The 27,743-nt window shown below is 44.7% G+C and overlaps 1 protein-coding gene and 1 long non-coding RNA gene across 3 annotated transcripts; one reads left to right on the top strand and one right to left on the bottom strand.

Moving 5' to 3' along the window:
* Nucleotides 1–2,751: 2,751 nt before the first annotated feature.
* On the bottom strand, nucleotides 2,752–15,447 carry NPM1 (nucleophosmin 1). 2 transcript variants are annotated; one of them, XM_062629239.1, is made up of 11 exons: nucleotides 15,289–15,447; nucleotides 14,526–14,605; nucleotides 11,842–11,961; nucleotides 11,020–11,113; nucleotides 10,168–10,271; nucleotides 9,792–9,853; nucleotides 9,244–9,298; nucleotides 7,612–7,701; nucleotides 6,641–6,742; nucleotides 4,071–4,145; nucleotides 2,752–3,110 (listed from the first exon to the last, which is right to left on the bottom strand). In XM_062629239.1, exons 1-11 carry the CDS (start codon nucleotides 15,350–15,352, stop codon nucleotides 3,072–3,074), a joined length of 885 nt encoding a protein of 294 aa, XP_062485223.1. In that variant the 5' UTR covers nucleotides 15,353–15,447; the 3' UTR covers nucleotides 2,752–3,071. The 2 variants fall into 2 exon arrangements, with proteins under 2 accessions (XP_062485223.1, XP_062485224.1); XM_062629240.1 differs by lacking the exons at nucleotides 9,244–9,298; nucleotides 9,792–9,853.
* Nucleotides 15,448–16,207: 760 nt separating this feature from the next.
* On the top strand, nucleotides 16,208–20,392 carry LOC134169077 (uncharacterized). Its single transcript, XR_009966752.1, has 2 exons — nucleotides 16,208–16,317; nucleotides 20,249–20,392. It is a non-coding gene; the product is annotated as an uncharacterized LOC134169077 (long non-coding RNA).
* Nucleotides 20,393–27,743: the final 7,351 nt, after the last annotated feature.

The raw sequence follows: 27,743 nt of genomic DNA, 5'->3' as shown, positions 1-27,743 counted from the left end.
TAGATCCATATGGAAGCAGTCAGTGCAGCGCAGCAGAGGACAGTGCTGCTGCACACCCTGTGCAGCCCTGCTCAGCTGCAGCCTTCTCTCTGTTGTGGGCACCACAAAACACTGAAGGAAACAAAGCATGGAGGAAACAAAGCATGGAAAAGGAAGGAACAGAAGGGTCCTGCAACAAGACAGGCAGCAGGGGAAATTCATGGGGAAATGGCAAGTCAATGGACAGAAACATGGAGAGGTTTTACCCTCCTGCAAAGTGAAGGTAGATTGAGAAAGCCTGTATTTGCATCAATGCATGTGATTACGTACCTCCATGATCTCTAAGCCATCCTCAAAGACCAGGACAACAGAGGCTTCTAACCCCTAATATACCTATCAAACATTACAGCTTTATTGCAATCATGCCATTACTGGCATAGAAACATATTTCAGCTCTCTAGAATGTCAAGAACAGTCCTTCAACGATGAATACCAGTATTTGGGATCCTCAACAGGTATTTTCACATCTGAGCTTTAACAGAACTTTTTTAATTCAACCTTTTACACTCTATTCAAAGAAGCAGAAGAATTGGCAGATGTAGCCTAAGGATGTGGCTGCATAGCCCAGCAGCCCCATGAAGTCATCAGTACCAACAGGAGCAAAGTGTTTGGTGACATGACTGGCAGAGGCAGCGAGGTTGACTCCAGGAGGGACGGGCAGACCACCACAGTGCTGAGAGCAGGGCAGCGGATCAACACACAGATCGCTTCTCACAGCTCCACGAATGAAAACCAGAAAACACAGCAAGCTAGCCAGGACCAAGAGTTATTCTAATGCCATGATGCAGACACCTCAAAGATGCCTCATGCTTTACAGCACCCTGACAATTTTGACTTGCACTTGACAGGCTGAGAGCTAGGGTTGTTTAGCCTGAACAAGGCTCCAGGGAGACCTTAGAGCAGCTCCAGTGCCTAAAAGGGCTACAGGAAACCTGGAGAGGAGCTTTGGACAAGGGCCTGTAGGGACAGGACAAGGGGAATGGCTTTAACCTGCCAGAGGGGAGACTGAGATGAGCTCTTAGGCAGAAGCTCTTCCCTGTGAGGGTGCTGAGGCGCTGGCACAGGGTGCCCAGAGAAGCTGTGGCTGCCCCATCCCTGGCAGTGTTCAAGGCCAGGTTGGACACAGGGGTTGGAGCAAGCTGCTCCAGCGGAAGGTGTCCCTGCCCGTGGCAGGGGTTGGAGCTGGATGAGCTTTAAGGTCCCTTCAACCCAAACCAATCTGGGATTCTATGATTATGCCTTGGCTACAGCACAGGAACCTTTTTCTTTAGAACTGCCCCTTACAGGGTCCACCTTCCCTCTGCAAGGCTTATGCCAAGGGCAGCTGTGCCCCAGAGGCCCACTTTGGTCAGTGACCCACAGACAGACAACAGCCCTGCTTTTCCTAAAAGTCTAATGCTCAGAATACTTTATTGGCTGGAGAGCCTCTTACTGAAATTACTGTACAATTTTCACTTGTTTCAGCCAAAATTGAGGGCAATTTTGCTTAAATAAGTCTGTCTGTGCTGTTAGCTCTATTTCACCAGGGAAATTTGCTCTCACTTGTACATATGACATCATGTATTGACATAACCCCACAGAAATAGGCGTTTCAAACCCTGATATTCAGCCATTCCACATGCTGCAATTATACTCAAGCTTAAATTAATCTTTGACACTAGACTACTTGCACTGTGTTTCACTTCACCATGCACTTTGGCTTTATTTTTCCAAAATGTATTTATTTCTGGAGACCTGCATGTGATTCCATCATGCCCAGAATCTCAACTATAGAAACAGGTAGTTTTACCATACAACCGCTTAAATTTTTTCATGTTAAGTATTCTTTGTCAGCCCATTACTGCAGTCACTAAGCAGACATGGCATTCAAGCACTTGAAATGATATGGCATTTAGAAAAGAGCCTTGAGGCTGGTTCACTACCAGGCATGACATGCACCCTTCCTCCTCCTCTGGATGAGCCCTTAATACCTTAGTCATCTACTTTGTATGACAACCAAACGATCTAAACTATGTATAACAACCAAAATGATCCAAACACTTGTTTCAACTCTTTTTATCACTGGTAGGCAATAAAGACCAAAGGAACTGAGACAGGACTACCTACCCATCTATGCTTTTGGGATTTGCTGTTTAGTTCCTCCTCATTCCCAGGAATTTATCCCTTGGCACAGGTCTTCCTCAGCAAGCTCTTCAGGCACACCCTACACCACTCAAGCTGATTCTCTCCTTCACAAAACACTCACAGGAGCCATTAAGCGAGAACCTCAGACTGCAGCCCCTCAGAGGAACAGCACAGCCAACAACTCACAAATCAGCAGTATTACATTTTACAAGCGGACTCACAAGCCCCACAAACTCACTTGTTAAAAGAGAAACCATAAACTAAAGAGCAATGATGCTGGTCAGAAACTGAGATGCAGGAAAGGCTGGTTTAGGCAATTATACAATTAGTGGTCACTTCCAGACAAGAATAAAGCCCAACTCACCACTTAAGTCTTCTCACCAATCATCTGCTCTGTAGTTGTAAAGCTCATGGAACTGGAGCTGTTTTCGAAGTTGACAACATAAATTAGAATATCTGATGTGTACCTGGTAAAAAGCAGTAGCTCAGCTACTTAGCAGTGGTTCCTATGAGAACTTTAAAGCCCTGTTATCTTCTGGGTTCAGTGTGCAGCCTGCCCCCAGCCCATAAAAAAAGAAACGATAGTACTTTATTAAAATACTAAAATTTTATTTAATTTTCCACATACATTTAGTCTCCCCACCACTTCCATTTGTCTGACCACCACCACCACCACCATGCCTTATCAAAACATTCCATACATACTTAACATGAAGCTGAGGGTGGAGTCCCATCTTGAAAAACTAAACAGGCATTTTGGACAACACATTCTTGGCAAGGTAATCTGGATGACATTTATCAGACACAGTAGGGAAAGCTCTTTGAGCATTTGTAAAAAGAACAGCCAAATAACGGTTACAGGAGTAAGACTGCAGATTTTAATGAACTGTTAAAACTGTTTTCTTTTCTTACAGAGTCTGTCTCCACTGCCAGAGAGCTTGAATGACCTGGAAGTGCACAGAAAGAAATTTAAATCCATTTTTCTTATTATTTTCAGTTTACTATCTCCACTTACTCCACAAAACACTGGCATTAAATTACAACAAAATGCACTCCTTTCAGAGAAAAATCAAGTTGAAAGCAAGATGTTAGGTCCTTCTGCTACAAGACCGTTATTCACTGCAAGTCACCTTAGTCTGAATTCAGCAAAGGTAAGCGAGAGGATGGGTGTGGACCACCTAGGCAAATATTGGCTGAACTCTGCCTACCCTGGTGAATGTCAGAGCAGCTCCAGTAGCTGAGGCAAAATGCTTTGAAACATTCTTTCAAGAACCTATCAATTTGTCTAACAGACAAGTTTACTCTGAACCACTGAGGGAAGCAGGAAAGCATAAGGAATTCTGTCACTGGAAGAAAGTTTTAACTTACAGGAATTTTGATAGGGGAAATCCAAGACACATTTTAGCCTAGTATATGTTGAGTAATAACTAATTCAGAAACTTGCTTCCTGATACCACCTTTTGGCTTGCCCTCTTACAAGAGTTGACTTTGGGAGGAAAAGAAGCAAGAAAGCCATAATCTCAATCGCAAAACAGTTCCCCCTCCCAGACACCCTGCCTAACAAAAGACTGAACAGCAGACTGGCCTAGGTGGCCAAATTCAGCAGCAAGGAAAACCACAGCTCATTTCCTTAGCCAATTGGGTGCCAGAAGGAAAATTCTGTGGGTTTAGTAAGCAAGAGATAATTTACCAACCATATAAAAGCTGGAAAAATGTAATAAAATATTAGCTTTCCCATCTTGGCCAACTAAACCCTTAAAACCATTCCCATTTATTTAATCTGAAGTATTGTTCGTGGTTTGTAACCCTTTGAAGCAGTCCAAAGCTTGTAAAGATTAAGAAGTGGAAAAGAATCCCTAAGGTTATAAAGTTTTTGGACTTTATCAAGTTCCAATAAATGCAGTTACCTTCTGGTCCTCTGTCCTGAAGCAATTCTTCACATAGTTGGCAAATTTGGGTTCCAGCTTGGGAAGGGTAGTACCCTATTTTGAAAAATACACAGAAGCTTTAGCATATGCAGGTCACCCTGAAGCTTAAACCCACTGCAATGCACATGGGATTTTACTGAATTCACCTTGCAACGTTTCCAATCAACCTGCCTGTAATACACTTTAAGAAATTTGATTCTTTACAGTACCGTTACCTCTCAGAGTAAGATGTAGTGAGTGCCTACACACTAAAATGGCTGTAACAAGCCTCTTTGCTTATGCTCCAGCATTCACCACTTAAATTAACCTTGTTTGTATAGTCAACATGCATATGCTATTCAGATAAACTAGAACAAATTCCATATTTATGGATTCCTACCACAGCAACTTAAGACACCACTACCCTTCACAGGTTGGTTTTTGACTTCAGCTCTTTAAAGTAGAACATGAAGCAATTTCCCACCTACCTTTTAAGACTAATAATAAGTCCTATGAATTAAAAGAACTGTTCTAGAGACATTTGCCTCCACCTCTGAAACTGTCTTTGTACATACTCAAGAAGTATGGTTCAGTAATGATTCATGGACCTACTAAGCTTACCTTCAGATCTCATGTACCGAGGCAAAATGACAGCACTCTCTTTTAAGAGGCACTGTTTTGTTTTCACATGGCCCATGAGAAGTATTTTTTCCCATTTTCCAGGTGCATCAGTTGAAATACACCTAGCCAACTATGATACAACACTTAGCTACTACTTGGCACGTTGAAGAAAACAGCTTTTTTATATTCAAATGTAAACAAAGCTATACTGGAAATACTTGAAGCTGCAACCAAAAAGCTTGGATTTGGACAATGTCTTACCTCTGGAATCTTATGTACTTATGCTTTTATATTAGCTTGTTGATATCTGCTTAGTACATAATACAGCAGTTTCACTCTACTGCTGCTAACTTGCTGGCTGGCAGCTAGCAGTGCTACTGTATATGGCAACACACAAACCTTTCGCCTTACTAAGGTATGCCACAGAACCATCTTGGTAAACACTGAATTAAGATGCTTGCTATTGCTTCTACACATTTGTGCTTACAAAACACTTTCCTGTAAAAACACTCTTCAACAACACGAAGTATATCTAAAGCTACTTGCCAGTTATCTGGACTGCAATTCCCTCCATAGGGACATCTGTCTACTGTGAGCAGCTCAGCCACTTCTGCTTATACTGCAGAAACACTAATTGTGGCTCCTCCAAGTCACAAAAATCCACCCTAGCATCCACTAGATCCAAGAGGTTAGCCTGACCTAACAGAACAGTACTATCCATCACTGTCAGGTTTGTAATTCAGGGATATGCATTTCGATCCAGATCACAATCTGTCATAGCTCACTCTACATCCACTCTGTACTGAAACACTTCCTGTGTTATTTTGCATTCCTAGGTCAAAAATGCCACAAAACATTAAGAATCTAAGTATAATCTAAAATAAATCTAGTTTTTTAGATTACTTAATTGCCACTGTAGGGGAGAAAAGCTGATCTCAGACCAAACAGCAAGCCAGAATTCTTCACAGCACTGACATGAGCTACAAAAGTCTCCAGTAAAGAATCTGGTTCAGTCACAAATGAAATTATGATCTATAAGCACATTCCTGAGCTAGGTGAAGTAAAACCAGAACTGGTAGTCTGGATGTCAGGTCCTCACTACCACCTATTCTGCAGTAGATGTGTATTCCACTGTGCTCCTAGCACAAAGGTTTCCAGACTTGGCTAAAGGGGAAAGAATTGCTATTGCCTGCCACACATTTTACCAAACCAGCCTGCAACTAAAACACAACTTTCATTTTATATTTCAGTAACTTTTGTAAGAAGAGAACTCGTATGTATAACCAAGAAGTGCTAGTTCAAGCTGATAACCAGAAGAAGCCAAGCAACTGCCTTTGTGACCTTCAAAAGGTGAAACAGCCATTGAAAGGAGGCTCAATTAGCCCTAGAACTCCAGATCAGAGAGCAAATGCTTTCAGTTCTTCATTGATTCATTAATGCATATCATGAGCACCTATCTCCCCCTTCTGGAAGTTATACAGCCTTACAAGCATCTGGACATCTGGATAGGCAAGCTGGGTATTACTTCAACATCATGCTATTATTGCAGGCACATGAACAACTGCTTTACTCTAGTTGCCTAAAATAAAATGCATACACTAGTTAAGTCACCGTTAGAACAAATGTCACCCCCTAAGACTTATTGCTTTGATTTTTGCATTGTTTGGGCTTTCCCGCCCCCCCTCCAAAGTTTAACCAAGACAGTTCCCTAAAAAATACCGAATTACCCATCACCACTACTGGAGGAATGCAAAAACAACATGGTTTTGTTTTGAGTGCAGAGACTTCTGTCCTTCATGAGTTTTCATTTCTCTGAGATCAACATCAAAACACTCTATATAAAAGCACAGCAATCAGTGACATGTAACAATTTCTTAAAAACATCCAATTTTTCTCATCTGTGGAGTGCAAAAGTAAGGCTGGGAAGCCTGAAGTTTCCAAAAACTCACCTTGTCTACAGACGCTTGCATTTTTGCTTTAATCTCCTCTAACGACAGAGGGACTTTTGGTGTTTTTGGAGTTAGAGATTTATCCTTCTTGGAATCTGGAGTCTGAAAATTATTCATTTTGTTAGGAACTTGCAAGTAAAGCTACTTAGTATACAAGATCAAGTTTACCAATAAGAGTGTTAAAAGCTACTGTAGAAATTATATGGAATAGGACAACCAGCCACCACAGATACTTCAGAGAGCTTCAAGAAGTCACAGAAGTTAAATTTGTGTTTCCCATCACACTTCTCGGAGACAAGAACATTCATTGTGAAGTTAATACAGTTAGCACAGCTAGCATCTTATGCTTCTGGGCTGATACCTACACAGCTCCTCCCAACAGAAATGAAACAAAAAATAGCCCAAGCATTCAGTCACTTTGAGTTTCCTCCATAACTGCAGCTGGACTAGGTCATGCTTTAAAAAAAGGCAGAAATCTGCACTGTTTTCCAGATGCTGTCCTGTCATCCATCCCACACAAGTTTCTGCATCTACTTTCCTGGCATGCATACCGGTGTACACGCAGCAGGACAAAGCCGCGCAAGGAAGCTCAACAACTACAAAGATTAGTTCTAAAATGTATCAATTAAGTCCCTTATTAGCAGTAGCCTGCTTGTGTTGCACCGCAGCAGCAACACAGTTGGCAGTGATCCTCTTGTACAAGCAGGAGGTACAATATTTTATATTATGGGATCTCCAATACTCAACAAGAGACAGCATGCCTGATTTTTAATCTTGGCTGTTGTAGTTCTATATTGATCACTGAAGAGTTTCACAGAGGAACACGACACAATGAACAGTATCCCCAGCATGTTTCATATTAAGATTCAATAAAACCTAACTTACCATTAGTATATTAATTTACCATTAGACAAGAGAACTAGCTTCCACACTAGAAGATACATTTATTTTACTCGTTTGTCTTCACTCACTTTTGACTTAGATGCTGGTGTGGACGGCTTAGAGTCTTTTCCGTTTTGCTTTGCTTTCTGCATATTTTTTCCTGGAGCCTCACGGACAGGCTGAAAAGAAAGCATGTAGGTTCACTGGCCATGAAAAACTGCTAGTGTACGTTAGCTTGATAAAATACCAATCAGGACCTAGTGACAATGCAAGTATTATTTAGCCTCAAACAAAAAAGCATTCTCATTGCCCGTGCAACATGATCAGCATCCATTATTTAGGCAAAAAGCACATACACTACAGTAACTCAAAAAACTGTGGGCACAGCACAATATACAACATAACCAAGATCAAGTTTTGTTATGTGGGATCTCCACTACATTTTCTTTGTTACATCTTTACTTATACATTAGCATGTGTACTTGTATTACACAGAATTATATACGTGCATATGTAATACACATGTATTACTTTTGGGGACAGATATCACATTAAGACTAATTCTAGATGGCACTGCAGTTTACAATCTGACTCAGTGCTATTTGCTTTTTGTAACACAACCATTACTTCATTTGGCATTTCATACAGAAACATTATCCAGGATGTGTTGGCAGTGCTACATATATATTTAAGTATTGATTCTTCTATTTCTATATAAATAGAGGGACCATTTCATTTCGCCACACTGTATTTGGTAAGGCGGCAGGAAATCTGTTCAGACTTGTCTTTACCAAATCTTAAACTATTGTGGCAATGTCACCTATAAAATTTGTTAGAAGAAAGGAGCATATAATGAAGTAAAATGTTAAATTTGTTTCTAAACAGCAGGTATGAACATGCAAACTGAAGCCAAAGCATGAAGTTAAACCTTGCAGTTGCCAGGTTGCCTCACAGTTCATTTTGCCACCAGATGGCACTCCAGGGCTGATTAAATTTCACATTCTAGTACTTGGTTGCCTGAGGTGAACCTTTTTGCAGCAGGCTCACACATTTACATCCCTTTATTATTTAAAGTTAGGTTGCTAAAAAGAACCTTCTCACAGTACGCAGGACTAACTGAAATGGCAAAGCCCAACCCACATGTGAACAGGATTGTTTACTGTTCAACAGCTACCATCAAATGAATATAACACTCACAATGAAGTGCTCTAAAGCCTTACCAAAATTTCTAAGGAAAATATACACCCTAAACTACAGCAAAAGCATTCCATTCACACATTCCAAATAGCTGTACTTAAACTCATTGATTTAAAGAGCCATCTGCCTCATTTCCATCATCTCTTGTATTGATATGTAGTCCGTTATTAAACAGAACACTGCACAAAGGAGTACACATCAATTAGCTTCTGCATTACAACAAACACAGAATTCAAACCTGAACAGTTAACTGTCAAACATACATATCTTCCCCTCCCTCCCTTCTGCTTTAGGGGTCTTCATATGAATCCTTGAAGATGACTCCATCAGGACAGTTAATTAGCACCCAGCAGTAAGTTAAGCTCTTGCTGTCTGAACAAACTTAGCTGCAAACAGTAAGTACACCTAGTGTTATCACTACCTTTCAAATTCATTAAACAGGCTGCTTATTTCTTCATGGGTGAGGAGGGTCACAGTGTGCTTGCATGTGTGTATATATATATATATACATATGCACCACTTACTTTCTTCATTGGCGTTTTCATTTCTTCCTCATCATCCTCTAAGTCATCCTCATCACTAGAATTAGAAAGGCAGTCACCATAACTGAAAATTCATACAGCTTTAACCACTTTGGGAATTAGACTTCCCCCTCCTTCCCAATAAAATGTTTTATTCATGAAGGAAGCAAGTAAGGTCCCAAAGTCTACCTTATACCTTGCATTAACACATGGCAAGGTTAGGCCAAGATCTACTGTTCAAGATGTTAAATGCATTCACTACCTTCTGCTTGAATACCAAAGGTGTGTATCTCAGGACTTGCACTACTAAAGCAATCCTCTATTCACTTTGAGGTTAATAAACTATATAATACTGAATTTTATAACCCAGTTTTGCATATTTGAATAACTAATTAAAATTGCAGTGAAGAGACAAACTTGAGACAATTCTGCTTTTTTGCAGCCAAGATAAAAGCAAGCAGCTTGTCCACTTAACATGCACAGTCACACAAACCAATCCAAAGCAGTTAACCCCGTATTTCAAAATACATTTTAAAAACAAAAATACATACTCATCATCATCATCCTCATCTTCATCGTCATCCTCATCATCTTCTGATAGTTTTGCTTTTTTCTTTGAAAAGATCAAGTATGTTTAAATATCAGTATCACTGCCTTAACAAACAGCAATCTCGATGCAAACCAATTTGTGGCATAGGCACAAAACTATCTTCTATCAATTTAGGTAAAACCCAACATGTTACAGACACCAAGTCAAAAGCTACTGACGAATCTGCAGCACGCTCTAAGCACATGAACCTTTCAACCCTCTTGTGGCACACAGCTTACTCCTACAGGCAGCAATAATACCAAACCAAAAGAAAATTCTTCAGACAAGCTGACTGAAAGTGTGTATGTGTTTATATGCACACACATAGATGCACATACCTGTGGTGTTTTAGCTCCTCCTCCACTTGCTGGTCTCTTTGTCGAAGTGTTCACGATTTTTGTATCATCTTCCTCATCGTCTGATTCTGGTTCTTCCTCTAATGCTGATAAAATTATGGCAATGCATAAAAACCTCACCCATTTAACAACAGTTAAAGCAAAATTGCTAGTAAGAAACAAGCAGAAGAGTACCGCTGTCAAGTAAATTGGCACGGCCTTCCTGAGGTGCTGAAATGAGTGACAGGAGGAAGCTTTCTAGCAGTGATCTGAACCACTGAGGTCAGAATATTTTTTAGTTGACTATATATAGATACTGCTGCACTGAAATCCAAATGTGTGAATAACCATACATACACTGCCTATTAACCCTCCTCAGAGAAAAGCCATAGAAAGAGTAAGATCTCCTCCATTTCTGAGGAGACACATTTAGCATAACTTCTGGAGAGAAAGATCACTTTTAAAGACAATTCTATGAAGAAGGGTAGTCCTGGTGTAGTTTTTAGTATAAACTCAAAACTATTTCATGGGCAGTCTTCTCACATTCTGAAGTGGTAAGCAGAAAGCTCACAGCTTTCTGCTGTGAGACACTAACACCCACTTCTAAGGAGGGAAATTAGAACTCGATTGCAAGGCTGACAAACAACCCTTATGCATACAAAACCAGAGGCAAGAAGAGGTATGCAAGCATTTCTCTGAACTCTGTGGCCCTACCATTACTTCATGCCTGAGGACAGTGAATTAAAGATTCACAGGGTCAGTATTAGAAAGCTCAGTGCTTCAGACACCAGATACAAGTTCTGTCTGTGTTGAGAGGTAGCAAGGTCACAGATTAGTAACCAGAGCAATACATACCTACGAGATGCTGTCCACTGACATAAACAGGCCCTGAACCACATTTCAACCTCAAGACCACCGGTGGTGTGATTTCAAAGCCACCTAACGAAACCTAAAGGAATAATAATAAAAAGGCATTTTTTTATTCAAACATTAAAGGCAAAGTGTTCTTACAGACAATCAATCAAATAGAACCAAGAGCACTAACACCTGTAAATTCCAAGGCAAATACACTTACTCCATATTTCTATCTGTCAGAATATTCCAGAACTGCTTAGAGTAAAAAAATCAGGGTAAGCCACAACAGGGTTCATTACACTCTCATCTCTTACCGTAAATTAAAGCCCACCTTTCAAATCCAGACCAAGCCACAATTTTTTCTACTCCACTTGGCAGCAATACCAATTTAAACATTATCCCTCACACCTGCCCCCAACACTGTGCAGTTCCATTTGTACAACATCAGCAACACTGATTCAAATTACATTCCAGATGGCAGGAATAACAAGCAGGCCCTTAAAAATCAAGAAAGGGTAGCAGTCACCTTTAGAATACCGTAAGAGCTTGGCACCTGCAAAAAAACTAATTTTTCTTATCCCAGGCTCAAAGAAAGAAACACAGGCTATATTTGTATATATAGAGATGATGTGTGTAATGACTGTCAGTTCCTTAAAAGCAGCGTGATTTGAACAAAAGTCTGTCATCTCCAGATGACTAGACTAAGTTTACTAGGCATAACCCTCCCTATGTTTAGTGAACTCAGCCAACCAAAACCTTTTCTAACCGGTCTTCCTCACCTGAGACCAATTTTATGAGATTTTTCCACATTCCTGTACTTACCGTGGGCTGCACTGACATCTTCAGAGATGCCAGTACTACTTTAATAGGATTGCCCTCATAATCCAATGCTTCTGCTTCTACAACATGCAATTCATCTTTGGCTCCGGCCCCTAAAGTAACCTGTGAAATAAAGAACAGCATACATTCTGAGAATCCTACAAAGTATTCTGAAGTCCTCTAAAACTCTACTTGCTGTTTATCCTCTTTCCATATTAACACCAGCACTTGCAAGGTGCAACTTAAGGCAAATGTTCTGAGGAGGGTTGAAAGTAACCTTCTGCTACTAGATTACTGCCTGAAATGGGGTCAGTGACAAGTCTACTCAGCACACTGAAGCTGGCCCAAAGCAAGAAGTACAACCACATGCCTAGAGGAAGGGAAACAACTGTAACCACTACTACAGAATCACAGCCTTTATCCTTCCTGCCATGTTTCATCTGCCAATTGCTTCACTTCACACTATATTGCTTTCTTGACATTCAATGGGGAGTTAGATCTTAACTGCTCAGTTCAGTACTGTCATTTATGCATATGCGTCTGCACCAAAGACTGACAACTGCTCTCCCAGAGCATTTCAGAACTCAAGTGCATGGATTCCTTACATAAGAGTACAAGTCAAAAATCATAGCTGCAGGGAGGCAAATTAGTGAGACATGGGACAAGCCTGAAATTCCAGTTCTGTGAACCTCTGGCATCTGCACCAGGGTTACATGAAAGAGATGTGAAAACCAAGAACCTTGAAGTACAACAATTATTCCCCAAGACCAGTGCCCCAGAAAAAGAAAGCTTTCAGCCCTCTGTGGAGTATGTGGGTATAAACACTCCAGTCAGAAGCATACAACTTTGATTTCCATTCTCCAAGAGCTAAGTTTAAGGCAGGCTATATATTATGATCCACAACTAATGTATCAGACCAAAGACTGAGAAATGGGATACAGGATTCACTATTCCCAACAAGATTTGTTACTGTAAATTTAAAGAGGTGAAACTGCTGCCCATGTCTCACATCTCAAATGGGTTAGCAACATCACCAAATCATGCAGCTAGTGGGACTACCCACTGGGACAAGAATTTAGGAACATGCCCTCCACCCGCAGTTACTCCTATAACTTGCATCAGTTTAAGCAATAGTAGAGCAGTTACTAGTAAGTTATTTACTCTGTCTGGCAAGCATCCATTCCTGTGCTTTAATTTCTGCAATGGAGGAATGCACACTGGCAATAAATAGGTAATGAAGCAATGACCATCCCTCTTTGTTCTCAGCTATCACTAGTAGGACATCTGCAGAAAGCCTCATACCCCTTTTAACTCTACATGCATCAATCCTCCTCCCCTTTCACTTTAATATCCCCACCTCCTGTACCTCATACCCAAGTCCATCACCACATCTGTACCTTAACTTGTCAGTCAGCCTTTACATAGCTAGCTTTCTATCAGGTGTACAGACCAGTCACCAGGCATTTGCCACCTTCACACTTTATCTTCCACACTGGCCAACACGTTTTCTGTTTGTAGCTATGTCTAAGACCTTCCAAGTCTCTTGGGACATTTCTAGCTTGCCAATTGTTATTTCAATCGCCATTCCTCCTGTATATCATGTCTTTAAAAACATTCACATATGAGAACAAGCCATGTGAACTTACCCTATACATGCTTTACCCCTATATTCTTCCCACAAAAGAAATTCCAATTAAGAACTAATTAGTCATTGTCAAACCGAGGCTGCAATTTCCATAAAATTTAAGGACTGAAGACACATGATTCACAAAACCATAATGCCTACAATTCAAAGTGTTATAGGTATCACTATGAGAATGTTTGGAGCATGTTATTATGCAAGTCTCCTGTAGGAAACAATTCTGCTGCATGAAATAATCCAATTACAAGATTCTTGTTTCCCAGTATCTAGGAAATCTTTGTATTTAAATAAAACCAAATACCATCTTTTTGGTATCTCTCTGTATCTAAGGTATCTCTTTGTATTTAAATAAAACAAAATAATAAGCCATGAAGTAGAGATGCTACAACTCAAATTCCTGAACTGTGAAGTTGGGATATATTATCTTCCTGCTATGTGCTCAGCCCAGAACAAAGGCCTTGAAATATTGTGTCTTGCGTAGCAGCAGAAAGATTAGACACCCCAACACATTTAACTCTGAGTGTACAAATCCTGATTACCAGGAGTACCCTGCTCAGCAGGGAGTCTTAGATGAATTATCTGTATGACAAGACAGTTACTTCCCAGTTACAACTGCAGAGGACAAAACCAGTGACAACAAATTAAAACACAAATGTCCCTCCCTCATTTACATTTAGTTACTAGGTGCTTACTAAAAAACACCACTGGAATTCTGTCTGGAAATATATGGTCAAAATAAAGTTTATAATAAAGTGTAATAAGACATGGCCATATATTATTCTTATAAATGTACCCTCCGTCCCTTGCTACTGTAGCATCTGAACTATTGCATTTGAGATATCAGAGTATAAATTTTGGCCTTTAATTACGTTTAGTATACTTTTATTAACCTACTGTGAATTCATTTTTAAACCCTTCCAGCCTTGCATTCGTTGCTGTAAGCAATAAAACATTAGTGCATATCTTAAAACTTTTAATATCTCCATGTTAAAAAGAAACTTCTGCGTGCCACTAAATAAGAGCTTAAAAACCAAATGATACTTGCCGTTCTCAGAGACAACTGATGCTCATTTTCTTCATCATCTACTTTGAACTGATAATCCTTATCTGCTTTAAGCTCGCAACCTATGAAAAGAACATTTACTTATATGCCTGCGGTTCTACTTTGACAAGGGTATTTGCTAACCGCTCAGTATTTTACATCACGCGGCTTCGAGGCTTTGTACTTGCACAGAAAACCCACTAACGGCGCTCGTAACATCCGAGCAGAGCAACACGCGGGGTGCGGAAAACCCCCGGCGCGCCCGCGGCCTGCTGCGACAGCGCAGCTCCTAACGCGGTGCTTCGAAGCCCACTCCCGTCCATCGCTGCCCGAGAAGCGCCATCCCCGGGAGCAGGCGGCAAGCGCGACGCGCCACGGGCCGACCACCCCCCACGTGCTCCCACACCCCGCACCCCGCCATGTGCTCGCGCAGCGCCCGGAGCTCCGAGCGCGGCCGTGTCCTTAGGAACGGGCGGGCGGCAGCGCCGTTAACAAAAGCGGGACGGGGCCGGGCCGGGCCGCGCCACGTGCGAGCGGCGCGCCACGTGGTGTGCGCGCGCCGAACGCGGCCGTTCCCCCCCGTGCGCCCCCTCCCCCGACAAAGCCCTTCCCGCCTCTCCCTCCCCCACCCCCACCCCACTGAGGTGCGGCCCGAGGCCCGCACGAGCCGCTGCCGCCCCACACCGGCCCCACCGCCCGGCCCCAAGGCCTGAGGGAAGGGAGCGGCGGTGCCGATGGGGAGCGCGGAGCCGGTGCGAGCCGTTACCGAACAGGAAGGTCTGAGGGCGCAGGGGGCCCATGCTCTCCATATCCATGGCGCTATCCTCCATGTTCTCGGCCTGCTCGCGCGGGGTGACCACGACGTGCTGCGGCGCTGCGGGCGGACGCGCACTAAAGGAAGCCCCGTGCCCGCCCACTCCCAGATATAGCCCGGCGCTCTCGCGAGACCAACGCGCCGCGGCACGCCCCCCCCGAGCCGCTTCTGCGCACGCGCCGCCAACGGATGGGTGGTCGCGAGCGCAGGTCGGGGGCGCGCGGCCTCGCCCATCACAAGATGGAGGCGGCTCCGCGCCACAGCGCAGCGGCTGCGGGCCCGCGGGGTGCCCCCCGCCGGGACCCGACCCGACCCTTCCCTTCCCCCGGGTACTCCTCAGGCGTGCGGGGCGAGCGCAGCGAGTGCCGGCCGGGCACGTGCCCGCTTGTCGCGGTTAGCCCGCAGGCACCGGCCCCGCGGCGCCGCGAAATGGCTGTCGGTGGGCGGCAAGGGGCCGGCACCGGGCGTGCTGCGGCACAGGGGCAGCCTCGACCCGATTCTCGCCTCAGGTGCCCTCACCTCTGCCGGTGGACCGGGCTGTGCTGCCGAGGGGAAGCGGCCGTAGGTGGGACCCAGAGCTGCTCGGAGCGGCAGCAAAGACCCGAGTGGTTTAACGCTGCGGGCAAAGCGACCAGCACCACCGGGGAGCGCGGGTACAGCCATGCGGCTGCCAGGCCCGAGTCACAGCGAGCCTGGAGCTGCGGCTGGCAGCGCTCCTGCTGCAGGGAAACGCTTGGTATTGGTGCGCTGAGTGAGCCATGTGCAGTCGGCTCCTCTCGGCTCTGATGAAATAGAACATCCTTTTTCCTGTCTGCATACCTGTTAGGAGGAGCTGTTGCTCCCTGGGCCACTGCGCTCTTGACATTGAATGGACACATGAGGACGTCTCACACGATAGAATTCAGTCAGATTGAGAGCCACAAGCCCTGAAAAGGCTTGTGTATGCATTAGCCCATGTAGACTGTCAGTGACCCCGGGCAGGTGTCGTGATTTAAACCCAGCCAGACAGCTTGTTCACTCACTCCCAGTGAGTGGTGCCGGGCTGGAAGCAATCGAGGCCCACCAACACCCACCCCCACCCCCCCCCCCCCCAGGGGCTCTTCTCCTTTCCGGCTCCCAGTGGGATGGGGAGGAGAATCAAAAGAATGCAACTCCCACGGGTTGAGACAAGAACAGTCCAGCAAACAATGTAGAACACAAATCATCACCGGTACCACCAGCAACAATGCTAAGAGAAAATAACAAGGAAAGAGAACATGATACCACCCACCGAAAAACGAGTCCGACTCAGAAGACCCCATGTCCTTCCGGGTAACTCCCAGTTACCCCCCGGGGCATGAAGTGCTGTGGTATGGAATACCTCTATGGCTAGCTTGGGTCAGGTGCCCTGTCTCTGCTTCCTCCTGGCTTCCCCTCCTCCCTGGCAGAGCATGAGCCTCACAAAGTCCTTGGTCAGGGTAAACATCACTTAGCAACAACCGAAAACATCGGTGTTATCAGCGCTGTTCCCAGGCTGAAAGTCAAAATACAGCGCTGCACCAGCTACCAAGACAGAGAAAAATTGACTGCTACTGCTAAACCCAGGGCATTATCCACCCCTTATTCCATAGCAATCACATCATGCTCAGATGCCACATTTTCAATATACCATCACTCCCACATCCACGTACACACACAGACCGAGAGAAAGAGATCATTTTCTTAGTGCATGGACCAATCCCTATAATGCTGCCGAGTCCATTCGGTCCATGATGTCAGGTTCCATCTCTTGTAAATGTTTCAGGGCAGGAAAGGCTGTGTGCAGTATTGGATTGTTGCCTGCTGATGCTGATCATTCCTTTACTGCAGAACTTGTCTGGTTCTATCAGATTTCATTCTCTGTTGGGATGATGGTTGGAGGGAAGTCAGGACTAATCTCTGGTGACCTGGAGACATCTAGTTGATGGGCTATAATAGTATTACACAGCAGGCAACAGCATACAATTAAGTTCATTGGCTGTTTTCCCCTAAAATCAAATCCCCTTGAGGTATACATCGGACTTCCCCATCTTCCCGCATTACCCACCAAGTATATCCAGGTCCCTGAGCAAAAGCAACCCCACGAGTGGGTTTGCCTTTACCTGAAGCAGGAATAACCCAGACTGTCTTCCCCAGCAAATTCTTCATATGCACCACGGGAACTTTGTCCCCCTCTACAATATGTAAAAGTTCTGACTGGGCTGGGCCGGCCCTGTTGGCAGATCCTCTGGTGTTGACCAACCAGGTGGCCTTTGGTAAGTGTGTATCCCAATGCTTGAAAGTTCCCCCACCCATTGCTCTCAGTGTAGTTTTTAACAGCCCATTGTACCATTGGATTTTCCCAGAGGCTGGTGCATGGTAGGGGATGTGATATACCCATTCAATGCCATGCTCTTTGGCCCAAATATCTATAAGGTTATTCCGGAAATGAGTCCCATTGTCTGACTCAATTCTCTCTGGGGTGCCGTGTCGCCACAAAATCTGTTTCTCAAGGCCCAGGATGGTGTTCCGGGCAGTGGCACGGGGCACAGCGTATGTTTCCAGCCACCCGGTGGTTGCTTCCACCATGGTAAGCACATGGCGCTTGCCTCGGCGGGTTGGTGGCAGTGTGATATAGTCAATCTGCCAGGCCTCCCCATATTTATACTTCAACCATCGTCCTCCATACCAAAGAGGCTTTAACCGCTTGGCTTGTTTAATTGCAGCACATGTTTCACACTCATGAATAACCTGGGCAATAGTGTCCATTGTTAAGTCCACCCCTCGGTCACGGGCCCATCTATATGTTGCATCTCTGCCCTGATGGCCTGAAGTGTCATGGGCCCACCGGGCCAAAAATAATTCACCTTTATGTTGCCAATCTAAGTCCATCTGAGCCCCTTCAATCTTAGCCTCTTTATCCACTTGTTGGTTGTTCTGGTGTTCCTCAGTGGCCCGACTCTTGGGTACACGGGCATCTACATGACGTACCTTCACCACCAGGTTCTGCACCCGGGCAGCAATATCTTTCCACAGTGCAGCAGCCCAGATGGGTTTACCTCTGCGTTGCCAGTTGCTCTGCTTCCATTGCTTCAACCACCCCCACAGGGCATTTGCCACCATCCATGAGTCAGTATAGAGATAAAGTACTGGCCACTTTTCTCGTTCAGCAATGTCCAGGGCCAGCTGGATCGCTTTCACCTTGGCAAACCGACTCGATTCACCCTCTCCTTCAGCAGTTGCTGCAACCTGTCATCCAGGACTCCATACAGCTGCCTTCCATCTCCGATGCTTTCCCACAATATGGCAGGACCCATCAGTGAAAAAGGCATACTGCTTTTCACTTGATGACAGTTTATTATATGGTGGGGCCTCTTCAGCACGCATCACCTCCTCCTCTGGTGACATTCTGAAATCTTTGCCCTCAGATCCACCAACATTCTTTTCGTTTTGAAGGTGCTGGATAGTGTTGAACAAGGCCCTGTAAACATGGGCCAAGCCCCAGCACGTTGCCATGATTTGTCCATCTCTGGTATGGCCAGAATGACCACACACCTCATTTAAGTGTTTTACTAATTCTTCTGGATTTTGCAGTTGTTCGGTAGTGAAATTCCAAAGTACTGGAGGGGCCCACTGACCTAGATACTTGCCCATACTATCCCACACACCCTGCCACTCATGACTGTCCAGCCTCGGAGAAAATCTCTTGCTCCTCCTATATCGTCATTTGACCCCAGACAAGAGCCAAACCTGACTCTGCTTAACTTTTGAAATCAGATGAAATGGTCGTGGGCAAGATACACTCTGTATGCGTGCCAACATGGTGATGCCCATCGCAATCAGCAAACAAGTCTCAACAGCATTAATAGGCCATTCAAAAACTTCAAAATTCTCAAATGATGCTGTAAATGGTCTGGGGGGGCACGACTGGGAGGGTAAAAGAATGTCTCCTTCACAGGTTGACCACCCAAGAAGGAGAAAAAAGATGTGTAATTGCTAAGCACTTTTATTATATACCTCCCAAAGTATAAAGGTGGTGACCACACTGGGAACATAAGCCCGATCAGTTTCATGATCAATGATTCTATTGTATTACAAGTCATTACCATAAAGTACAATGAGACAAGACCCTTAGCCCAAGCCCCACACTTGAAAAACACTAATACAGCAAATACCGGCTCGAAGTAAGGTACGATAGACTGAAACTGTGAGATCAAGAGGAACAACCTTGAGAGCCAATAAATCAGCATTGTGACGAGTGACTATTAATCCGGACAGATCTGTCGTTATCTCAACCCTTCGTGCCCCACATTGGTCGCCAAAAAGAACTGTAGTGGTTTAAACCCAGCCAGACAGCTTGTTCACTCACTCCCAGTGAGTGGTGCCGGGCTGGAAGCAGTCGAGGCCCCCCCCCACTGGGGCTCTCCCCTTCCCCACTCCTGGGGGGATGGGGAGGAGGATTGAAAGAGTGCAACTCCCACAGGTTGAGACAAGAACAGTCCAGCAACCAATGTACAACACAAATCATCACCACTACCACCAACAACAATGATAAGAGAAGATAACAAAGGAAGAGAATACGATACCACCCGCTGAAAAACGAGTCCGACTCAGAAGACCCCATATCCTTCCAGGTAACTCCCAGTTACCCCCCTGGCCATGACGTGCCGTGGTATGGAATACCTCTTTGGCTAGCCTGGGTCAGGTGTCCTGTCTCTGCTTCCTTCCAGCTTCCCCTCCTCCCTGGCAGAGCATGAGCCTCACAAAGTCCTTGGTCAGGGTAAACATCACTTAGCAACAACCGAAAACATTGGTGTTATCAGCACTGTTCCCAGGCTGAAAGTCAAAACACAGTGCTGCACCAGCTACCAAAAAGGAGAAAAATTGACTGCGACTGCTAAACCCAGGACAGCAGGGCATATCTTTGGGTTTCTGTTACAGGCTGCCCTCGTGGCCAGGGGTGATCTGTGAAAGTGTTGCTTGGGTGCTCTAAGTTAGCTAATCTCAAGATCACTTTTAGGTGAGCGCTCATTCAAAAATAATGGTATATAACCTCTTAGTGCTCATGTCTCTCTGTTACTTTGAAATGTTTAACTCGTTACACCTGCATTCTTAAAGGAAGAACATCAAGTTCGGAAGCTGAAAATAAGACAACTGACACAACAGTAAAGCGAATCTTACCTGTCAAAACGTGGCATTCACCTTCTTTCTCAGTCTTCCACAAAGCTCACCCCTTTAAAAACAGGAAGTACATCTAATTTATCTTATTTTCAGATGTAACATCTCCGATTAGCAAGACACAACTAGTTTTCCAAATACAAGGTTACCTGAGCCATGGGTTCAGCAGGATACGATTGTGTAGACTCTTGTTAACATTAAAGCAGATCATCTGCTGAGGTGTTATCGAGCGGGTTGCCACAGGCTCACTAAAATACAATGATAATAAAATTGAGTTGTGTGTGAAAACAATACAGTGTAATAATAAAAGTATAATAATATTATAAATATAATGAACAGTATGAACAGTATACTGTTAATAAACAGCAGTGCAGTGTACCACGTGAGTGAGGATGGGGACGTGGCTGCTGTGAGAGCTCTCTTCTAGAGCCACGGAATGATTTCAGCTGGAAGGCACCTTGGATACGGCACCCTGCTCACTGCAGCACCAATGTGGGTCACGCTGTCAGGGCTAGGTGTCTGCGGTTTGTCTGGGCTATGGTGGTGCACTAACTACCCAGTACTGATGACAGCTGATTTGGAAATGCTGGTAGGGGTTAAAATTAGTGGTGTTTTTCCTATTTCCCTGCTCATCTTCATGCCAGCTGTTCTCTTTACAGAAATATAAGGTGACACACTTGTATGTGACAGGAGTATTTAAGCAAAACCAGAAAAACTAACAATCTTTTTTTTTTATTCTTCCTTTGCATCCTATAGGTAGGATGCAAATTAACAATAGACACTGCTAATTTACGACCTGTGCATTGCTTGTTCGTGTAGAAATAACACCCTGTGGATGCCAAAGTCAAAAAAAGGGGAGAGCAGGGCGATCACATAAACTTGATGAACCACTCTTCCCATTTATTCTGCTTAAAATCTCCCTAGAAAACCTGAGAAGGAACAGGTTTATTTCATTTACTAATCTTTGGTTTCATTCATCTCTTGGTATCTTTAAGAAGCAGTTACTTCTAAGGGTGGCCCTTAATGTGGGCACAGGGATTTGTGAAGCAGCAGAGGCAGGAAAACCCACCATGTGCAGTGGCTGGTGTCACTGGCAGAAGAATAGCATCATTAACTGATCAGCCAAGAAGAGCCCTGCAGATGCAGATAAAACCTTTGATTTGGCTTGAAAATGGCAACCAGTATCAAAATTTAAAATGACGTTTTGGCATGACCTGAATGACAAACAGACTGGAGCTGGGAGCTGAATACTGCACAGTAACAGAGAAAGAGGCTGCACCTGTTTGCATGGATGTTCATCTGGTGTAATGCCACAGGAGTACATGGCTACTGGTCAAAACCATCCAAAACCTGCTCCTTGTGGCACTGAGCAGCTCACAAAGCAGCCTGTGGTTACAGACATCCACCCAGGCCTGTGGAAGGGGAGCAGTGAGCAGTGCCACCACAGCATTTTCATGTGCGTACAGAGTTGCTTTTAATTCAATTACAGTCTTCCATTACTGTGGAAATAAATGTGGGAGGAAACAAAGGACAGACACAGAGAAGCAAAACAAGGGTAGGAAGTAGGAGATACATGCTTACCGCGTCTTGTTTGGCTCCATAGGGCTTTAGAAGGACTGTCATATATCACGACATTTATTATTTCTGTCATGTTCTAGGAGAAGAAGTCCATTACAATATCGATCATTTTACTCTGTTCAACTCTATGCTATGTAATACTCAGCATAGCTCCAAGAGCATACAAGTGATTTAGAAATAGCTGTACAGGGAGAACTGAGGAAGGAATCTGAGTCAACATGGTTTCCCTTAATGGAATTCTCTTTTTAGTAAGCTTTTAGAAAAGTTAGGAAATGGCATTCTAAACACGGTTAAAGCACACAGTTGTAGTTGAGCAATCAGAAGCTACAGACACAATAAAGATTTCCTATGTAATCCTAATTTGCATTCTAACATAATGACACAGCTTTCAGCTGCGTTGCCCCATGGCTGTCACATAACCTCTTCATTGGGCTCCCCTTCCTTTTCACTGCTCAATAGTTTCTGCCCCAACAAACTCAGGGCCAAAATCTTATGTGGCATCAAAACACTTACCCTTCCTTGGTTTCAGAACCACCACTGACAAACTCAGACATCCAGATATTTCAGTTTAATCTGAACTGCTTAGCCTGGAAAAGATAAGGCTTCAGGGAGACCTTAGAGCAGCTTCCGGTAACTAAAAGGGCTAACAAGAAAGCTGGAGAGAAGCTTTGGACAAGGGCCTGTAGGGACAGGCCAAGGGGAATGGCTTTAACCTGCCAGAGGGGAGACTGAGATGAGCTCTTAGGCAGAAGCTCTTCCCTGTGAGGGTGCTGAGGCGCTGGCACAGGGTGCCCAGAGAAGCTGTGGCTGCCCCATCCCTGGCAGTGTTCAAGGCCAGGTTGGACACAGGGGCTTGGAGCAAGCTGCTCTAGTGGAAGGGGTCCCTGCCCATGGCAGGGGCAGGAGCTGGAGGAGCTTTAAGGTCCCATCCAACCCAAACCAATCTGGGATTCTGTGGCTGCAACCATCATGCGGGGCAGCACAGGGGAAGCACTAGCTGTTGTCATGAATGTGCCATTTGCTGTTCCAGCATTGCAGTGGCAGCAAGGACAGAGCTGTCCTGCACAGTGTCAGCCTGAAACACAGAGGTACAACACAGGTGAGAGCTGTGCTGCCCTGTGGGGCTGCTGTGAGAAGACTTGTCCTTGGGGTTGTAATTTCTCTCCACTTCAGGTGGGTTTGCAGCCAGCTCAGGACAGGGAGATGTGGCTGCCTTCTTTCTTACCTGCAGCCTGCTGATGCTACCATGGGTGTACACTAGAAGTTTTCCTCATCATCCTTCTTTAACGTTCTGTCTGTTCCATCCCCAACTTTGCCTGTAACACATTATTTATGCAGAGCTGTGTGAAGGTCTGCATCAGAAGATCCTTCAGCACTGGAGAAAGCTGCATGCTGGCAGCGGAGCCAAAGGAGGCTGACAGCCTTGCTTGTGTGCTGGTGGCAGCACATGCTGGTGCTGCTGCACCTCTTCTGTATTCTTGCATATAGCTTTCAAGGGGTCATTCACATGTTAGGGCCCAACTGCAGATGTTCATCCCTAAAAGGGAGGAAGGACAGACAAGCCATGATGTCCACAAGGAAGGCGCTCGGGTGTGACAGTGAGGATAGAAATCAAAGTTAGACAAATAGATTTCACCAAGTGCTAGGGTCACAACAGTAAAACTTGACATAGCCTGAAATTTCTCTTTTTCCAGGTCATGGACCAGGACACATAGGAGGGTCAGAGCTCTGAGTGTCACTGGAGGTTGATGTTTGAGTACCTGGATTATTATGGCCACGCTTTGGGGAGGGAGGAAGGGAAGAAGACAGGGTGTTAGAGGATGTTTCTCCCATTGAGTTACCTGACCTGATGGAGGGATGAGCTGTCTCTGGTTGCCTGCCTTCATGCTGGACGTGTTAGAGCCATACCTTTAAAGAAAAGAGAGGAAAACTGCGTACCAGATACAATTCAAGGGAAAATAATATCCTGAATGTTTACACTAGCATTTGGCAATATTCAGAACAGTCCTTACCCAATGAGTATCTCTGCTCCTTAAACAGGATGTAATCAGCAGATAAACAGAATTCTACCAACCTCTGTATATTGTGTATCATGCTTGTCTACAATGCCTCCCCCTGGAATACCACTTGCTACTGTGCACTACTACTATACCTGCTGCCAGTCTTCTCTGGCACTTCCCTGCTTGTTGATCTCAATGGATTTGACCCCCAAATAATGCTCTGATCAACTGTTAATGTGTATGAGCCCTGCTGACCACTTCCAGGTGTCCAAAGGCATGGAGATAGGAGAGAACACATGGTACCCCACATAAAGTAGCCTGTTCATGCGGTCACTCTTCACATCTACTTCTGCAGTACAGAATGCCCCCATACCGCATGGCTCCTGCATCCCCTGAGAAGGGCAGAATTAAGGCTGCGGCAGGGGGCACAGTACACGCTTGTCCAGTTCCTGATATCCTTGTATTTCTTGTATTCCTTCGTCTCTGTAGCTTCACATCAGAGCCTGAAGTGCAGGTCCATTTGATGTTTGAGAAACATGTAAGATAATGACAGTCAACTGTAGTTTTAGGCAGATGCCCTGGGTCCAAGTCCAGGAGAGGGAGATTTCCTCTTCCAGGATCTGTTCTTATCTCACGATCAACAGCACCATCTAGTGACACCAAACAAGCATCCTAGGAACCTGTCTGCCTTCCGCCACATGTCGCACATTCCTCCGTGTTTCCCAGATGAGGTTTTTCTGTCTGTGCCTATCCATACCTTTCCTGCAAAAGGGTTGCTTACTAGAAGGCCTTGGATGGTGGAGTCACGGTCACAGACCTCAGAGCTGGGGTGACACGACCCAAGTTAACTCACAGGTCAAGAATCATCACCGAGCTGTGCACCAGATCCCGTTTGGCTCAGTGAGAATCCTTTCTGCCTTCCCAAGCACCTCTCACAGCTTCCACATTCAAAAGAAATCAGCTCAGTGAAAGAAAATAATCCTCCCTTGTTGTCCCCTCGGATCTCTGCGGTGCTTCATCATGCTCATATGTTGTGTAAGGATCTCAAACGCACCCATCAAAAGTCATGGCTTGTCCCCCAGGATCCCACTGGCATGCCTGGCTGGTACAACAATTGTCCAGGGAGTCAAAAGCACATCCAGCATTAATTCTGGTCTCTCAACTGGGAGCACCAAGCAGGCAGCAGCTCCACATCTCCCACGTGCAACGAGCCCTTCTGTTCCTCTCCCCACTGCCCCTCCTGCAAAAAGCCCACAGAAATAAACCTGCAGGATGTGCACACAAAATGGAGAGGTCGAGGTTTCATCGTCATCCCAGCTCCTGCACTGCTGCACTTCACCCTCTCCACAGCAGTCTCCAGGGCCCCATGCCGGATGTAAAGACAGAAGGACATCATGTTGACAGCAGTATCAGTTTGTGCCTCTTTTTTCCCCAGCCAGAACAATGCGCACAATTTCAACCCTCTCCACTACTGCATTCTCTCAGTTCCCTGACTCTTCATTGTGGCACTTTGCAGGCTGAGGATGCTGCAAGGAAGGAGACAAAAGGACTGCTCATGGTGAGGAATTCTGATGCATCAAGCACCCCTTTCAGCATCAAGGTCATGGCCAGGGAAACCATATAATGTGAGATACATGTGGCAAGCTCTTAACGTTTCTATTTGCTGTTTAGACTAAATAGGCCCATGTCCCCAGATTGTGCTAGAGGGCACTCTTAAAGACGAGGAATCGGGAGCCAGGTGGTTTGCAGAGAACAAGCCTGGGAGAGGTCTTTCAAAAGAAAAACTGCTTCAGAATCATGAAGAAGAACAAGATGGATGTTCAAAGCCGTCCCCATAAATCAATTTCTTTCCTGGAATTTCCTGAGCTTATCTAATTTAGATGATAATTTTAAACTATCCTGTGTTCATGGTTATGTTTGTCCCGTTGGGGCAGCTGGATGGGGTTTTTAGCACCACAGCAAAATTCCAGGGTGGTTTACTTGCTCCAGCACATAAAATATCTTCAGTTCACCTTATGTACTTATTTATATAGAGATGCTCATATGCTCATAGGCTTCTGGAGGCTTTTGCACAAAGATATTTGCTGAACAAATGAAGGCTTATCACAGTTTCAAACAACTGTTGTGAAAATTTTACAGGTAAACCACCAGAGTCTGGTCTGATCTCTGATCACAAATGTGGCTTTAGAGATGTAATACACGGCTCTATGATCTGTCTGAAGCACTGCAAAGATCAAAAAATCAAACTGAATGCTAGGAATCACTGGAAGAGAAACAGAAAATATCATTAGGTCAGTGTATGAGTGCAGGGTACAACCACATCTTGACTACTATAGGTAGCAATAGTCGTGTTGTGGAAAAAAAGACAGAATAAAGGGCTATTCAATAACAAGAAGCATGGAGAACAAGAAACAACTGTCTGCTGTCTCTCCTAATACAAGAAATAGAGGGCATAAAATGAAACTTGTAGGTGGCAGATTAAATAATAAAAAAAAAGAAGTAAAAAGGGAGGAGGCAGATCCTCACCCAACACACAGCAGACCTGCGGAAGTCTCTGCCACCGGATGCTGGGGACATCAGAACTTTCCATGCATTGGACATACACTCATGGGGGGAAAAAATAGCCGGGGGGAGTAGACCAAAGACACCATTCTCTGGCTCAAAAAGTCATTGAATTGCTTCCTCTGGGGGAAATATCACTGTAATCTTGACCTGCTTTTGTGCATTTCTTCCAGTCATTGTTGGCAGGCAGACATGGGGCCGGGCAGGCTGAGAAGTTCATCTGATCCAAACAGGGAGGAGGCAGGGAGCTCCTCACCCAGGATCAGTGCTGGATGTTCCAAAGAGACCTGCATCTCAAGAGCCCTTTGCCCCAGGCCTGACTCCAGCCTGATAGACTTTCAGTGCTGGTGACAAGACCCAAGTCCAGGATCGAGTCCAGTTTCAAGGCTGATCACACACTGCAGTGGGGTTTCAGGTCTAGCAGCAGAGGTTTGGGATATTTTGGCTGCCCATTTCCATTAAGTCTTTGACAGGCCCACGGTGGGAGACTTTTCAGTTACCGCAGGGGTTCCTACATGCTTGTACTAAAACCTACACTGGAAACTTATTTCAAGTGAAGTCTCTGTGATTTGCAGCTGGTCAAATGGAAAAGTGGCAAAATATTCACATGATCATCTTGATGCTCACCGCACAGCTTCGTCCTGTAGGGGAGAAAACAAATCCCCAGAGCAGTTACATACAGTGGCAAAGTTACCCAACTCCCTTGGTTCCTGGATGACACAAAGGAAAAACACATGCACCTCCTGCTTAATTCTCTGCGTACCAGTGGTCCACAAATGGTGCATGTCTCTGTGACCCAGACTTTCAAAAAGCAGGTGGTAAGTTCACCACCAGCCAGGGTCCTATGGGATGTTAGTCCCTAAAAGAACATAGAACATCCTTTACAAAAGCATTTCCTTCTTCCTTGAGAAGAAAGAGATGATTTTTCCAGTAATTCTTCAATTAACTCTAAAAATTTGGAAGCCTGAGTGCTGACAGCAACCTCAAAATAGAGTTCCCATCTGTTTTGTACTACACTTCTCAGGCTTTGCTTTCTATTTGCAGATCTCTAACAAGTCACCGCAGAGCTCTTTGCCTCTTTGCCAATGTCTT

Source organism: Pezoporus occidentalis, unplaced genomic scaffold, assembly GCF_034315485.1.
Source record: "Pezoporus occidentalis ecotype Australia unplaced genomic scaffold, CSIRO_AGI_Poc_V1 ctg33, whole genome shotgun sequence".
NCBI lineage: Eukaryota > Metazoa > Chordata > Aves > Psittaciformes > Psittacidae > Pezoporus > Pezoporus occidentalis.
Note: the sequence above shows the minus strand (reverse complement) of the source record. Positions and strands in the feature narration are given on the sequence as shown.

Bases quoted from the DNA above. Each gene is read 5' to 3' on its own strand.
- NPM1 (XM_062629239.1), bottom strand. From the start codon at position 15,352: ATGGAGGATAGCGCCATGGATATGGAGAGCATGGGCCCCCTGCGCCCT. The intron at 10,272-11,019 runs GTATGTATTGCT...TAATTTTATCAG, and splicing joins CAGTGGACAGCATCTCGTAG to CATTAGAGGAAGAACCAGAA. The intron at 6,743-7,611 runs GTGAGTGAAGAC...AATAATTTTCAG, and splicing joins CACCAGCATCTAAGTCAAAA to ACTCCAGATTCCAAGAAGGA.